Source organism: Vulpes lagopus, chromosome 9 (assembly GCF_018345385.1).
Source record: "Vulpes lagopus strain Blue_001 chromosome 9, ASM1834538v1, whole genome shotgun sequence".
Lineage (NCBI taxonomy): Eukaryota > Metazoa > Chordata > Mammalia > Carnivora > Canidae > Vulpes > Vulpes lagopus.
The window spans coordinates 11,108,654-11,124,525 of NC_054832.1; the positions used below are offsets into that span (position 1 = coordinate 11,108,654).

General features: G+C 56.4%; 1 protein-coding gene across 2 annotated transcripts in view; it reads left to right on the forward strand.

Moving 5' to 3' along the window:
* ASAP1 (ArfGAP with SH3 domain, ankyrin repeat and PH domain 1) overlaps positions 1–3,501 on the forward strand; it is a 355,167-nt gene extending 351,666 nt beyond the window's left edge. For both annotated transcript variants that reach the window (XM_041769623.1, XM_041769622.1), the window contains one exon: positions 2,550–3,501. In XM_041769623.1, the coding sequence (XP_041625557.1) occupies positions 2,550–2,624 (75 nt within the window). In that variant the 3' untranslated portion in view covers positions 2,625–3,501. The remainder of the gene's footprint in view (positions 1–2,549) is intronic.
* Positions 3,502–15,872: the final 12,371 nt, after the last annotated feature.

The window sequence follows — 15,872 nt, forward strand, 5'->3', positions numbered from 1 at the left end:
TAGAAACACAGGCGTGGAGCTCTGACACCGGGTCGGGAGAACGAACGTGCGCCTGTGCTTTGCCCTCGTGATCGTACAACCTGCGAGCCGCAGGCATTTCCTGCTTTTTCAGATATGAAACTGAGGCTCGAGGTTAAGCATGTGACACAGGTCGGAGGCAGGCAGTCAGCCTTCGGAAGCATCTCTGACCTCAGAGCCCGAGTCCCCGTGTCAGGCCATCCTGGGCCAGGCGTCAGGGCCGGGGGCTCCATCCTCAATCCGGCGGTTCTGCCTTTGTAAAGTGGGGCATGATACCCTCCTCCCTTGATTTTACGGGAGTAAACAGAAATATCTACAAAAATCCCTTTTACATTAAAACCTGCTGCCCAAGTGTCCTCACACAGCTTGGAGATTCTCAGCGGCTCCAAGGGCAGCCCGACGCATCTGTGCTGTTGAGGCTGTCAGGGTTGAGCCTCCTGTGACAACCGGCAGGCCAGAGGCACCGTGGGTGGTGGCCACCGTGGCAGGTGTCTCTCCTGGCTGGGGATGCTGCTTCCTCTCAGCCTGGGTCCCACCTGCCCGGAGGGACAGGAACGGGAACGGGAGGGACCCGTTCTATGTGCTGAGGAAGGGACCTGCGGTTCACAGCTGAGCCAGCAGAGCCTGCCAGGGCCCGAAGCACAGGTGCACGCACACGTGTACACACATGCAAACACACGTCCACACGCAGCAGGCATGTGTGCTCCTTTGGCTTTTCTTCCTTTGGGCCTGGAGAGCACCTCCAGACTCCTGATCACAGGTTCTGCATGGACCGAAGCAGCGGCTCAGAGGCCCGGGCAGCTTTGCCCCCCAGAGTTCCGACTGTCAGGACCTGGGAGGGTGGGTGCTCTGAGCCTCTGGCCAGTGGAAGCCAGGGGTGCTTGGGAGAGCAGGATGACTGGCCTGCAATGTGCACAGTGCTGCAGCCGAGACATCCCGGAGGAAGTGATGAGGCCTCTCTCTCTCTCGGGGGTGGGGGGCGGCCCGGCCCCAGTGGCCCTTCCTGCCTCTCCCAGGTCCAGCCGGCTCCTGGCGTGGAGCCTGCTAGAGAGCCAGGTTAGAATCACAACAAGGAGGTGGGCTCTGAAGACCCCGGCGGGAGTCACTTTGTAGCTCTGTGGCCTCCAATAAGGCACGTCCCTCCCATAAGCCTGTTTCCTGCTCAGAAATGAGACAGGAGTAACCTGCCTCCCAAGGGTGTCCCAAGAACTCGCTTGGTGATACGCTGGTATTACTATAAACAAGCAGTGGTCGGATCCTTCGCTAGGAATCTGATAACAACAGCAGAGGGCCCAGAGCGAGTTAAGTGGAAAGTTTTCCCTGATGCCTCTAGCATCCTCCTCGGTGGAGATTCTTTTTTTTTTTTTTTTAACTATTTTATGTATTTATGCATGAGAGACAGGCAGAGGGAGAAGCAGGCACAGGGAGCCTGATGTGGGACTTGATCCCGGGTCTCCAGGATCACACCCCGGGCTGAAGGCAGCACTAAACCGCTGAGCCACCAGGGCTGCCCTTGGTGGAGATTCTGTGTGCCGTCAGCACATCTGCCGAGCCAGACGTGAAAATAATGCTGCCCATGCCACCAGAGATTTCTGATTCACACATCCTCTCACGGGCAGGACACCAACTAAGACCACCCCCCACTCCCACCCCCCGGGTGGGTAAGTGAGGTCTTGCCGTCGGGTCCACCCTCAAGGTGAGAGAACCGTGCACAGTAGCCCAGGTGGCTGCCCAGGTGACCGCCCCGTAGGTAAAGGGAGCAGCGCAGGCTAGCCCACAGCTCCAGCTCCAGCCACCGCCGACACCACGGGGGCTTGTGGACGGAGGTGGGAGCTGGCCTGGCCCGGCCCGTCAAGCCACCCTCCTGTCTGTGCGTGTCCGCGCTCTCTGCTGAAGGCTCGGGCGAGGATTCCCTTAACGCAGCGCCTCTCGGTCCGAGGTAGTTAGGAAGTCCTCGCAGGCGGCCGTGGTCACAGGCGCAGGCGGCGGACGGCGGAGCTGCCGCAGAGGCCACCGTCCACGTCAGGCCCTCCCCGTCTCCTTTCCCCACGGCAGCCAGGAAACAAGCCCTGGGCCAGAGCCAGCCCTTCGCATCTGTGTGATTTTTCATAGAATCTCCCAACAGGCCTGGGAAGAAAGGGTATCTTAGCCCCGTTTTACAAACAGGAGGCGTCGCAAGGTTTGTGTGAGGTCACGGGGCCAGAACGGCAGTCGCACCCCCGGGGGGGGGGGATGCACTCAGGGGTCTGCAGCCTGCGTGAGCGCACAGGTGGGTTCTTCCCCCCCATCGGGGGTGGGTGTAGACCTCGGCGGACAGGATGAGGATCCCGGGTGGGGCTGCCTCACGGGCCCGCCGTGTGTGCTCCGTGACATCCGCGTGCAAGTGCCGGAGCGGTTGTACCTTGTGTTACGGCCGTACGCAGCTGACAGCGGGGCAGGGTGAGCGCACGCCCCGCCCCGGGCCTCGGGGCCCAGTCCAGGCGCGCGTGGGCTCCGCGGGGCGGCCTGACCCCTGTCTCTCCTCCCTGCAGATCGGACACATCGAAGGACAGCCCGAGCGGAAGGGGGTCTTCCCGGTGTCCTTTGTTCACATCCTGTCCGACTAGCAGAAAGCAGAGCCCGACGATTGTCCACATCCTCACGCGAGACTGCTGCCCGCACGTAACCCCGTGCACACGTGTGTATATAGCTGCTGTTACAGAGCGAGAGACTCCCGGAAGGGCCACCTCAGGAGGGGACTCGGTGTGTGCTGTAAATACCCCGTGGGCTCCGCCCTCGCCGGCGGTGGGGGGCCTGGGCCCGGCACTTCCATCCCGATGCCCTTTCCCAGCAGACAGACAAACCCAGGAGCGCAGGAGCTGCTGGCGTTGCGGAGAGAGGGTCTCCGGCCACCGCTGCGGGGCGGGGGGGCGGCTCTGTTCCTCACCAAACAGTATTGGCAGCCGCGTTGCCCGCAGCGCAGCCTTAGCAGACAGGTGGGTTCTGTTGTCCAGGTGAGACTCGCAGCTCCGCGAGAGCAGCCCGTAGTGCTAGCTGGGGACACGGTTTACAGCTGCCGCAGCCGACGTGGCTATTTATTACAGAGAGAAGTGCTCGGCTCAGTGTGTAAGTGTTATTACTCCTCCGGCAAAGTGTCCACCGACCCAGAACCTTCGGTGGCACCTGACGGTCCCCACCGCCTCGCGCAGGGTAGGCCAGGTGGCTGTATACTGTCTTCTGGCGACGCGTGCCCGCCCCTGAGATATTACCTCATTATGCAGAAATAACATATCCTTCACGACTATTTTGACAAAAGCTTAAAACGCATCTGATGAAGTTCAACTCTGAGGAACCGAGGACCGCCAGGAAACATTAGCCTCCACGTTATGCATGCATTAGAAGCTTACCTGAGGTCTGCCTTTTATAAAGGAATAGTACGGACAAGTGGAACTGTACGTTTTTTTTAACTTGATCGCCATTAAAGCAGAAATTATAAGGTCGCAACAACACCTGTTTCTAGTCAGTCATTTGGCTTTCCCAGAGCGTGAAGTTCCATATCCTATGCTGAATTCGCATCCCGCACACGTGTTAAAAGCATCCGATACGTCAACTTAAATTATTTTCTTAGTCTTGTCCCCTGGTCAGTTTTAAGCTCGTGAAAGACGGATTCACGAAGATGACGGATTCAAAGGTCAGGCCCCCACCCCCCAGCCCCCACGCTTTCCCCACCACCGAGCCCGGGTGCCCCAAGCAGCCTCTTCTCCCCCGTGCTCTAGATCACGCCCCAGTCATAGGTGAGGTTCCCGGGCTTACGCTCCGTTGCGTAGACGCGGCACCGTCAAGCCAGGTCCCAGCCGAGTGCCGTGACCGGGCGGCCTCCCCGCAGCGAGTCTGCCTCCACGGCCTCCTGGTGCCAACACCGTGAGGACCGGCTCGCGGCCATCAGTCCGGGTTCTGGAAAGAACACAGTAGCCGCCCTCCCAGGGCAGCGGGGCTGCTCTCTTGATTGCCAGGCTCGTGTGTCCCTCTGGCATCACGTTTGCTTAAACTGCTTTGCTGGCAACAGCGCCGAGAGCTAAGAGTTCTGAGCAGCTAACCTCGGCGGCGAGAGGGAAAGGTCCACTTCACAGAAGCACAACTCCCCACCGACCCCTCGGAGAAGCCCCCGTAGCAGCGTCTCCGCGCTCAGTGAATAGTGATTTAGTTCCGCTTAAGTGAGTACTATGAAAACTTCGAATAACCACCTGATAGGTAAACCTTGCATGACAAACCTGCAACACAACATCTCAGCTGTTCTGGAAAGTGATGTTAAGCAGTTGTCGCCCGTGGCGGGGTGGGGGGGTGACCCCATGAGCTCCCCGCACAGAAGGCGGGCGTCGGGGAGCCCTTCCCGGGGCATCTGCAGCCCCTGCTCGCAGGCCGCGCTGGTGTCAGGACAGGAGGTCTCCGTCCGGAGTGACTTAGGGCCCTGGTTCATTCAAGTACACGTTTTTAGTTGCGTTCAAGAACTATTCGTTTTCGTGGCCTACCGTATTTCCAGCTGATCTCAAAATAAACTGGTTTTTCTAAAAAAAAAAAAAACTCAAAACCTAGATGTCTAAAATTACATGGAGTCATTGTCTGTTCTTCTTTTCTTCTTTTGCAACAACTTTACACAAACGCATTTTTTTTTTAATGCCTCCCCGCCCCGGTTTTGTTTTTGTTTTCATGAGGAATCTGAGTTCTCTCTAACCCAGCTTACTGCGGGACATAGGAAAGCTAAGTATAAATACCTTTGGTGATCTCGGTCGGGTGTGAGTCTGATAAGTGAACCACGATCTGCAATCCTGTACATGATATAGTATTTTGAAGGTTATGGAACCTTATGGAAAAAAAAAAATAGTTAATTAGTTCTTTTTTTTCCCCCAGAGGGGAAAGTTACATTCTGCAAATAGTCTGTATCTTATTTTACTGTTGAACAGCAATTGCTATTTATTTTTTTATTGCCTAGAACTTCTACATGTTGTGTAGGGATCCCGTAGCGCCACCAGGTAAATTCCAAACTCTCATCTGGATGTTACCACCAGACATCAGTACGCTTGTCATTTCACATGTATTTAATGTGACTGTTTTTTCAGTACTGTATGTGTTAATTTCTACTTTTTTTAATATTTAAAATTGCTTTTAAATAAACATATTCTCAGTTGATCCCAAACATCTGAAATCAAACCATTTTGTGACTTGTCCACTGTGTTCCATGTGGAGAGAAGCAAGACTGCTTGGCTGTGCTTTGTGGGGGGATGGATAACAGATCAGTCCAGCTCCTGTGTAAAAGCTCGCTTTGGATGCATAAAAATGTCCATTGCGTTCCTCAGCTTGCAAAACATAGATCTCAGCATTTGGGGGTTCCCCCCCCCCATCCTTGCACCCACTCCATGTGAAGAGGGAGGGCGGGGGTAGCCCAGGTGGCTCAGCGGTTTAGCGCCGCCTTCAGCCCAGGGCATGACCTTGGAGACCCAGGATCGAGTCCCACGAGAGGCTCCCTGCATGGAGCCTGCTTCTCCCTCTGCCTGTGTCTCTGCCTCTCTCTCTTTCTGTGTCTCTCATGAATAAATAAATAAAATCTTTAAAAAAAAAAAAAAAAAGAGGGAGGGTGGGGAGCAGCCCCAGGGCCAGGGGCTGGACCTGTATGACCTCATCTATCCCTCAACCCATCAAGAAGCACGCGTGCACTCCTCCACTTTACAGAGCCCGAGAACGAGGCTCGGAAGGGCTCACTGTCACATGGGAGGTGCCATGGCTGGTAAAAGACCAAGTCAGGAGTCTAAAAGAGTGGGTCTGGCACCAAGGCTGTGCTAGAAAGTTCCTAGTCGCATTGCCAAGTTCCAGCCAGAGGCACAGAGGTGAGCAACCCCCGAGGCTACAGCACCGAAGCCCCCGAAGCGTTTGGCATCCTCCACTTCCCTGCCCTGAGCTTCAGTGGACACGGTGCTGGTCACACACCTGGGCCAGGTAGGCCCGCCCAGCCGTGCTGCCGGGCAAGTGGGCTTTGGCCTGGGAACCAGTGACTCTCGGGGTATTTCTGGGACGGGCTAGTGGAATCCTCTGGATCATTCAGGCAAAGGGGCAGCAGCTTTCTCTCTAATCGGTGTTGCCCTGGTTCCATTGGTTCTGTATTATTGTACACCTGGGACGGTGTCTGGTGGAAACTACAGACCTGTCGCCGTGGAGCGCTGGGAGCCACGGACGGCCCTCCCCCAGCCATGCTGGAAACCGGAGGAACCTCTCATCTCCGGGCTCTCGGGCCTTTGAGGCCTAGATGGTGGATGAGCCCACTTCTGTGTGTGCATTCGGTCCTCCGTGGGCGAAAATCCTCTTGAGGCACGTCCGCCCGCAGAGCTGAGCTGCCTGGCTCAGGGTCACTCATGGTGGCACGGTGACCCCAAGTCCAGGTGGCCTCAGCAGCAGCCTGCCCCCCCCCCGCCCCTGCCTGCTCGATTCTCCTCTAGCCCACACCGCGTCCAGGGGTGCGTGGAGGAGAGAGGGTACCTACAATTCGATCTCTGCTGCTCCCCACCCGCGGGTGTTCTCATCCCTCCCAGGTGGAATCTTCTTCCCCCGGGTCTGCAGGATCAGCTAATTCTGAGCTGACGGGCTCCCCTCTCTGCAGATGAGCCTGGGCTGCCCCTGTGCCCACCCCCGGCGAGGCCACCTATCTGAGGGTGCAAGTTCCCCAAACACTTTGCATCAAGAGGCTGCCGGCCTGTGGTTGCAAAGAGGAGCCTGCAGGGAGGCGGGGAGACGGGGATGGAGAGGCACTGGTCAGTTGGGGGGCCCCCCTCTCTCCGTGGGGAGCTTGCTTGGGGTCAGCAGTTTGCCCTCCAGCTGAAGCCCCCCCTCCCCTGCTGATGGGGGGTGAAGGCAACGAGCTCACAGGGCAGGCTGGAGAGAGAGTGCTCCTCCCCTGCAATGGCCGGAGGGGCCCCCAGAGTGGTGGGCACCCCCACTTGCACGGTGACCCCTCACCTGCCCTGAGCCTCTGGACTGGTCTCCTCCCTGCCTTCCAGGTGAGCAGGGCAGGGATCTGACTTGAACCCCGAGCTCAGGGCCCGGGTGGCCGCCAGCCATGACCCGGGGCTGTCTGTGTGTTGCTACTGGGCTCCCTGGCTGCCCTTTCTGAAGGGAAAGGAGTCAAGGCCAGCCAGCCCCAGCCCCCTGTGGACACGTCAGCCTTCGGGAGGCCGGAGTCGTGAACCAGCAGGGGGTTGGCCTGCGGAGGGCCGGCCCGGCCTGGGGAGCATCCTTGCAGCTGCTCTGCAGCGGAGCCAGAGGTGGGGCTGGCCCGGGGTCCCGGTGGGTGTCGAAAGGGCAGCAGGCAGCAGCGAGGGAGCTGGCCTCCGTGAGCACAGCAGCCTCGTGTGCAAGCAAACATCGAAACACTCAAGCTCCTGAAAACAGGAATTAAAGCTCAGATAAACACAGCTGTTTTGCAAAAATCTTACCACACAGCAAAAACCCTAGACTGGGGCTCAGAAGCCCAAAACTTTGACCTTCTGCAAAAGCGCCCCGGGAGAAGCCGTGCTGGGCCGCGCTGGGCTTCCCGCTCCCGTGGACAGAATTTTCAGTGCCGCCTTGCAGGTCCCAGCAGATCTGAGAACGGAGATCGCACGTGTGCCGTCTGCACGCTGGCCTGAAAATACATTAGGGCCAGCTCTTCGGGCTTGCACTAGCATCATCTGGGGGCCTCGGGTTCAAGTCAGACTGGGGGGGCCCTGTCCTCAGAGACTGAGGATCTGAGAACCGTTCTGAGTCTCAAGAGGCGGCCCAGGAGTCTGCAGGGAGCCGGCATCCCCAGGTGACCCCCATGCACGGCGGTGGGGGGTGGGCACACCTCACTTTCCCCAGTGACAGGTGAAAAGTCAAACAAACGTACGCCGCGCTTGACATGCGGTTGGTGCCTAAATGTTCCTTGAATGAGCGATTGCACGAAACCTGGCAAAAGCACCCGCCGGAGGGGGGTCAGGTTAGAGGGGAAGCATCTGGCTTTCAAAGGCCTGGGGAGCACCCGCCCCAGCGAGGGCCGAGGCCCCGGAGCCTCTGATCCACATTTGCTCTGCCCACTTGCACTGCACATTGCTGACTCCCACCCAGTAAACAGGCGCCTGGACAATGGTCCTCTTTTTGTGGCCGCTAAGCCGCGGGACAAAGATTCACAAGAATGCATTGTCCGAATGTGCGGGCTGAGTTCCTGCTCGGCGGGTCCCCTTAGAAAACTCCGAGCGCAGGACTCCCCTGGCCGCTCCGCCCCCGACGCCAGGCGACTGCGGCCCTGCCTGGACCTCGGCTCTCGGGTCGGGTCGAGGAGGAAGGCTCTGGAGGGTCTGCAGCAGGTGCCCCCAGGCCTTCCCTTCCACAGTGGGCCGGTGGCCTGGGGTTCCCTTTCCCCCTAAAGCCAAGGCCTCCTCTGGTCCAGCCCGAAGGGGAAGATGCTGGGGTGGGCGAGCCAGCTTGCAAGGAGAGGGGAAGATGGATGGGGGAGTCGGGCAGGAGGCAGAAAATAGGGACAGGGTGAAAGTGAAGTTGCCTGGGAATCTGTCTACTAAAGCTGAACACACATGCCCCCGGACCCTGAGACACCCCGGACCCAGAGACCACCCGGGACCCAGAGACTACCCCGGACCCAGAGATGCGCCGGGACCCAGAAAACCCCCCAAGACCCAGAGACACCCCAGGACCCAGAGATGCCCCAGGACCCAGAGATGCCCCAGGACCCAGAGTTGCCCTGGGACTCAGAGACATCCCGGGACCCAGAGTTGCCCTGAGATACCCTGGACCCAGAGATGCCCCGGGACCCAGAGACACCCCGGGACTCAGAGATGCCCTGGGACCCAGAGACGCCCCGGGACCCAGAGACACCCCAGGACCCAGAGACCACCCTGGACCCAGAGATGCCCCAGGACTCAGAGACACCCCAGGACCCAGAGTCGCCCTGAGACCCAGCGACACTCTGGGGACCTAGAGATGCCCCAGGGCCCAGAGACATCCAGAGATGCCCCAGAACCCAGAGATTCCCCAGGAGAAGCGTGTGCACACGCAGACCAAGAGGGCAGAGTGTCCATAGCGGGACTCTGTGACCGTGGAAACCTCGAGAGTGCCCAGACGTCCTCAGCAGTACCACGGGCACAGAAACGGATTGATCGCCCAAGGTGATGGGGGCGACCACCGTACCGGCGCACAGGGGTGCCCCCGTGCTGAGTGCAGGAAGCCAGACTCTGGAGGCTGCACTTTGATTCTGTCTGGCAAACCATCCATGTGGGCTGCAAGCCAGGAACGGCCGTTGCCCCAAGGGGAACCTACAGAACCTGGTGGACTTCGGGGTGCAGGTACTATATTCTATTTCTTTCTCTGGGTGCCGCTCGCACGTGTTTTCTCAGTTTGTGCAAACTCTTCTACAGAAAGGACTACCCAGAACCTTGGCCCATTTTTGAACTAGCTTGTTTGTCTTTCCGTTAATGTGTTGTAGGTGTTCTTTATGTATCCTAGATACAAGTCCCTTTCAAATATATGATTTGCAAACATTCTGGGGGTGGTTCTCCCATTCTGGGGGTGGTCTTTTCCTTCCACTCTTCGACATGAACGTGTCTTCAAGAAGATGGGACTTCCAGGAATCACAGACCCTAAAGCCTTGAAAGCCAGTCAAATTACCTCTCTGGTAATGCTGGTCAGTTTGGGCTGAACTCAGCATTTCTGTGGCCTCTGGAAGCGGCGATGTGGGCTTCGGATCCTCCAGGCCTGGGGCTGAGGTGGGGTGTCTCCCTCACAGGTGAGGGACTCTGGGCAAGTCGGCCTGCCCCTCAGCCCCTACTTTGTCCATGAAGCGTGGCCTCCGCCGCTGGCCTCACAAAATGAACAGAGAACGGACAACTTGGGGCATTCTACAATAGGCCCTCCTGAATAATTTGTGAAGTGTGTGTGTGTTTTACTTTGAAAAATATCTCTTTTTCATAAAATAGAAGACCTGCATCCGGTCCAGTATAAATCCGGGGTCCTGTACGTGATAACCGCCTCCCTCAGCCTGCTGCTCGTGTCAAGGTGCCTGGCACAGCTCCCTCCCTTCTACCTCCAGATCATTCTTAACTGCTCCTAGTGCTTTTAGAAGAGGAAGCTTGAACCCACTACCTCATCGGGCAGCAGGGGGAAGATGAAAGTGCTAAACATCCTTGCTTTTGCTTTTGCTTCTTCTTACATCGGGAGCAAAAAGGAGATTTCTCAGCTTCTTGGGCCAATGAGAACTTTACCAACAGGGGCGCCTGGGTGGCTCAGTGGTTGAGCGTCTGCCTTTGGCTCAGGTGGTGATCCTGGGGTCCTGGGATCGAGTCCCACATCGGGCTCCCCAGAGGGAACCTGCTTCTGTGCACATAGGCCTCTCTCTGTCTCTGCCTCTGTGTGTGTGTGTCTCTCATGAATAAATAGATAAAATCTTTAAAAAAAAAAAAAAACTTTACCAACAACTGAAGACAAAACAAAATTGTTCTTGGTTCCCCCCACTTTGTGGAGGAAACCCTTCTGGCCCCAGCAGGGGTTTCTTAGTCTCCCCGACAGCACCACCCACACCACACAGAGGGAGACACCCCCCGCCCCAGCGGAGCTGCCCCAGAAGTCAGGTGCACTGGGGGTCTGGGGCAGTGCGGCCGGTGCTGGTCTCAGGCCCAGAGGCTGCGGGGTCTGGAGCCGGGCCTTTCACAGACAGCTGTCCCCGCGGGTCACCCACACACCAATGAAGGTCAAAGGTGGAGCTGTGAGTTTAAAAATAAAAATGAAACTTCTCGTAGAAGTTCCTCCTCTGCCCTCCCCCCCCTGCCCCCCGCCTTTCCACGGAAGTTCACTCCCTTCCATGAGTCAGGCTGGGAAATGCTGATGGGATGATAACTCACCCCAGGTCGCAGAACCCTCCCCGCAGGGCAGGCCTCCCGGCTGGAGCTGCCCACCGCCCCCCACCACCCCCTGCGACCCCGCCAGCCTGGAGGTCCTGGGGAGCCACGCCGGGAGCAGGTGCCCAGTGCTCCCCACCGCCGCCCCCCGACTGGCAGTCCTCCCCCACACCTGGGGGTCTCCCCACTTGCCCGCAGCAGGGGTGGAGCCTGCGGGGCCCTGACTCTGTACTTTGAGCAGATCCACCCAGTGGTTCTGAGGCCGCTGGTCATGGACTTTGAAAAATAACACTGAAGCATTTTGCCTTTTTTTTTTTTTTTTAATCAAACCAACATGTGACCATGAAAGCGAGGATGGAGATGGCCCGGGGCCTGGCCTGGCCTCTGCCCCTTAATCCGGTGTGGCCCCGTCCAGCCCCTGGGGGGAGAGGGGGGTGTCCTGCCCTCGGCTGCTCACCTGCACCTGTACCTGCACCTGCACCTGCACCTTCACCTGCGGCCGCCGCACAGACTGAAGGTCCTACCAGGCCCCGGCCGATCTGCCCTCTTTGGGCTCCCCATAGCACTAAGCACATCATGGGGCCGCAGGTAACATCTGGGGGGGGCAGCGGAGAAAGAAAAGCCGGACCCCATCCCACCAAACTTATGCTGAGAGGAGAATGCCGTGAGGTGGAGCTCCTTCCCTCCGGCCTGGTAGAGGGGAGTCCGAGACAACAGAGTCCTGACCCTCGAAATCAAACGCAATTGGCACTGTCGTGAATGCAGTTCCACTCGAGCCTGTGTGCAACCCGGAGACGGGGGGATGAGCAGGGGCAGGAGGGGCGGGAGGGGACTAGGAAGGAACCCCTGGGTCACCACCCCCCAGCACTGCTGGTCCCAGGACGGTGGAGCCCGGGTTCTGGCCTTGCTTGGCTCCAACCAATGGGATGACCTTGCACAAGCCTTCTCCCTTCTGTGTTCTAGCTTCTTCATCTAGAAAACAGGGAGTCCATAGGTCTGCCCCTCCTGGCGCTGTTGGGAGCATGTGTGTGTCTGCACTGGTCTCTGTGGGTGTCTGTGTGCACACGTGTGTTCTTGCCATGGTTAGTGTCCCTTCAAAATTCATGTGCTGGGGATCCCTGGGTGGTGCAGCGGTTTGGCGCCTGCCTTTGGCCCAGGGCGCGATCCTGGAGACCCGGGATCGAATCCCACGTCGGGCTCCCGGTGCATGGAGCCTGCTTCTCCCTCTGGCTCTGTCTCTGCCTGTGTCTCTGGCTCTGTCTCTCCTTCTATCTCTCAAGAATAAATAAATAAAATCTTAAAAAAAAAAAATTTAAAAAAAAAAAAAACAAAAAAAAAAACAAAATTCATGTGCTGAGATCCTAACCCCCAGTGTGATGCTATCAGGAGGTGGGGCCTTTGGGGGGTGATGAGGTCATGAGGATGGAGTCCCCCGAGTGGGGTCGGTGCCCTAGTGACAGAGGCCCCAGAGAGCTCCCTCACCCCTTCCACCATGTGAGGGCACAGCAAGCAGAAAGCCCTCTTCAGAAGCAGACCCCCCCCAGACACCAAATCTGCTGGGGCCTTGATCTTGGACTCCCCAGCCTCTGGGGAAAAATAAATACAGAGAAATAAATTTCTGTTTGAAACCACTTGGTCCCTGATAAACTACTCATTCCTAGATTGAATCACTTCTCATGTGCAAGGGGTGGGGGGGGGGGCATGTGCTCATGCTATGTGTGTACGTGTGAGCATGTGCTTGTGTGCTAAGCTCTGAGCATGGTAAATCACTGTTCTGTTAGATGAGATGATTTTTCGACTTGCCATGACCTTCTGGAAGGTGTGCAATCTCTTGCCTTCCTGGCTGCTCTGCTGTGATGACCCGCTGCAGGGGTTAGGAGCCTGACTCCCATGGACCCCAGTCAGCTTCCCCTCCAGTGCCCCGGGGGAGGCAGGTCAGAGCTTCAGGATGGTATCTGTCCTGGCACCTTCCAGGCTCTGTCCCAGTTCAAGGGCTTCAGGCGCCTGCCAAGGAGAGGGCGGCAGTGGGATCCCACAGGTCCAGGAAGACAGAGTGGGCTGGACCCCCGAGAACATTTGCACCCAGGAGAAGCCTCACTGTTCCCGGGTATCCCTGGCCCAGGGAGGTCAAGCGACTTGCCCAGGTGTTTACTGAACACTTACTATTTGCCTCGCATCCTTCTAAACACTTAAAATAGCTTAGTGTGTTTTAGCCTCAAAGAAAGTACATTAAGTAAGTGCTATTAGTGGGATCCCTGGGTGGCGCAACGGTTTGGCGCCTGCCTTTGGCCCGGGGCGCGATCCTGGAGACCCCGGATCGAATCCCACATCGGGCTCCCGGTGCATGGAGCCTGCTTCTTCCTCAGCCTGTGTCTCTGCCTCTCTCTCTCTCTCTGTGACTATCATAAATTAAAAAAAAAAAAAAAAAAAAAAAAGTAAGTGCTATTAGTATTTCCACTTTACAGGTGGGGCCACGGGGGCTTAGTGGGCCCACTGTCCTGTTGCTGCCATAACAAATCACCACAGACTCAGTAGTTTACAACCCAAATGTACTCCCCCACCGATCTGGATGTCAAGATTCTAAATCAAGGTGCTGGCGGGGCTGTGTTCCTTCTGGAAACTTTAGGGGAGAAGCCCTCTCCTTGGCTCTTGCGGTTTGCAGAGGCTGCTGCCCTTCCTTGGCTGCATCTTCCAAGTGTGTGGTGACGATGTCACATCTCCTTGTTCCCGCTTTGCCCCTCTCGCCGCTGTGCGTAATTACATTTCGAGGACATTGGGCCCGCCCGGATTTTCCAGAATAAGCTGCTGATCTCAAAAATCTTAATCACGTCTGCAAAGTGCCTTTTGCTGTTTGAGGTAACCTAGTCCCAAGTGCCAGGAATAGGACACAGGCATCTTGTGGGTGGTGGTGTGGGGCGGAGACTTACACATCCCCCCTGCACAGCTGGAGAGTAGACAGTCTGGGTGGGGGGTGCCCAGGGGGCTTGCTTCTTCAAACCACTGTCATCACGTTTTGATCCGTTCCTGTTCCCGGCAGCTTTCCCACCCATGACAGGTGGACAGGGCTCGCAGCTGGCTCGGCCCTTGGTGGGTTCCCCTGCCGCACACCCCGCAGCCAGGGCAAGGGGCAGCCCAGGCAGGAATGGACAGGGAGTGTGGCCCCCAGGAAGCCCAGCCTGGCTCCCCAGGCCTCTGGGTCTTTAATCTCTTTCCAGTTGGAGATAAGCTCTCCCAGTGTCTGGATGCCCCTCTTCCTGGAATGGCACCCAGGCCTCCTCCTGAGAGCCATCCTTGCTCTCAACAAGTATTTGCCATCTACGACCTGCGTGCCAGGGCTCCGCTTCCTTTCCCAAGAGAAAAATCATGCCTATGTGGACACTCAGGGTCGAGTCAACAAAACAAAAACGGCCACAATACTTACATAATGCAGTTGCCAGGAGGGTGGCAGCCTAAATTTTAATCATCCTTTTGGCAATACATGAGAGGCACAAGAAATATTAACGCACTGACCGAAATTCCAACTCTTGGGAAACTTCCCTATGAAAAATACAAGATTTATACCATTCTGTTAACAAACACGTGTGACTAGTTAATTATAGCACATCCGCCCAAGAAAATACGTAGCTGCAAAAAGAACTGCGGGACATACAAACGTGCTTAATACGTGATGTTTTCAGGCGTAACCTCACACCCACCAACAGAGGACTGATTCACGAGGTGAGGTGCATCCTGACAACAGCACTAGCAGCTGTCAGAGAGGACGTGGGCATCGTCCCACCTGCCAAAAGAGAAGGAGATCTCTGTTACGTACGCGGGTTATGCTTGGAAAAATTCCGGAGGGATTTGAGTACCGTAGTTCTGAGGTCAGAACTGTTAAGTCCGCAGCTTTTTATGTGTCTAATACAGGGGTGGGTGCCTGGCTGGCTCAGTCAGAAGAACATGGGACTCTTGATCTCGGGGTAGTGAGTTCGAGCCCCACGTGGGGTGTACAGATGACTTAAATACCAAAAAATTTTTTTAATTAAAAGTTTAAAAAATATCTATTACATAGATTACATATAAAATATATAATAAAGTGGTGGTGATGACAAGTCTTGCCATAAAGCACATAGCAGCTTTAATAAATTTGAAGCTACACATATTCACCTATAACTCAGCTGCTTCACCTCTTGGGCACGAATGAAATTCTTTCCTACATGAGCACAAGGAGACAGGGCAAAGGATATCCCTGCAAAAGCCCTGTTTAAAAGAGCAAAATGCTGCAGGCACCCGGGGGGCTCGGTCGGTGAGGTGTCTGCCTTCGGCTCAGGTCGCCATCCCAGGGCTCTGGGATGGAGCCTCGTGTTGGGCTCCCTGCTTCTCCTCTCCCTCTGTCCTTCCCACCTGTTCATTCCTCTCTCTCTCTCTCTCTCTCTCTCTCTCTCTCTCTCTCAAATAAATAGATAAAACCTAAAAAACAAAACAAAACAAAAAGAGAAAAAATACTGGAATAATGCAGATGTCATCTGCAGAACGGACCAAACAATCGTGGTCACCTATACAGTGGAATGCTTGCTGATGAAGCGTTGACAAATTCTTGGGATGAATTAACTGGTTTTTCCAGGTGCGGTTCTAATACCTAGAAGATGGCCCGTTCTCGTGGAGCCTGCCCGGCAGTAGAGGAGGGAGGGGAACAGAGGGCTGGAGAGACCAGCTCCCGGGGTTCACGTGGCGGTAATGAACCGCTATGAGTCACTCCACGAACAGCCCAGGGCTGCATGTAGCCACACGAATAGCGTTGAGCAAAAAAAGAAAGGTGCAGAAGGATCCATGCAAAATGAAACCATTTGTATAATAGGTAGTTTTAGCAACCAACACAACTCTACACATTGTCCGTAGTTACGCAGCGATGAAGGGCTAACGCGGGACCAAGGGAGGGGGCGGTGGCTCAGCGGGGGACATGGGATGTCCCTGTCCTGTCTCCTC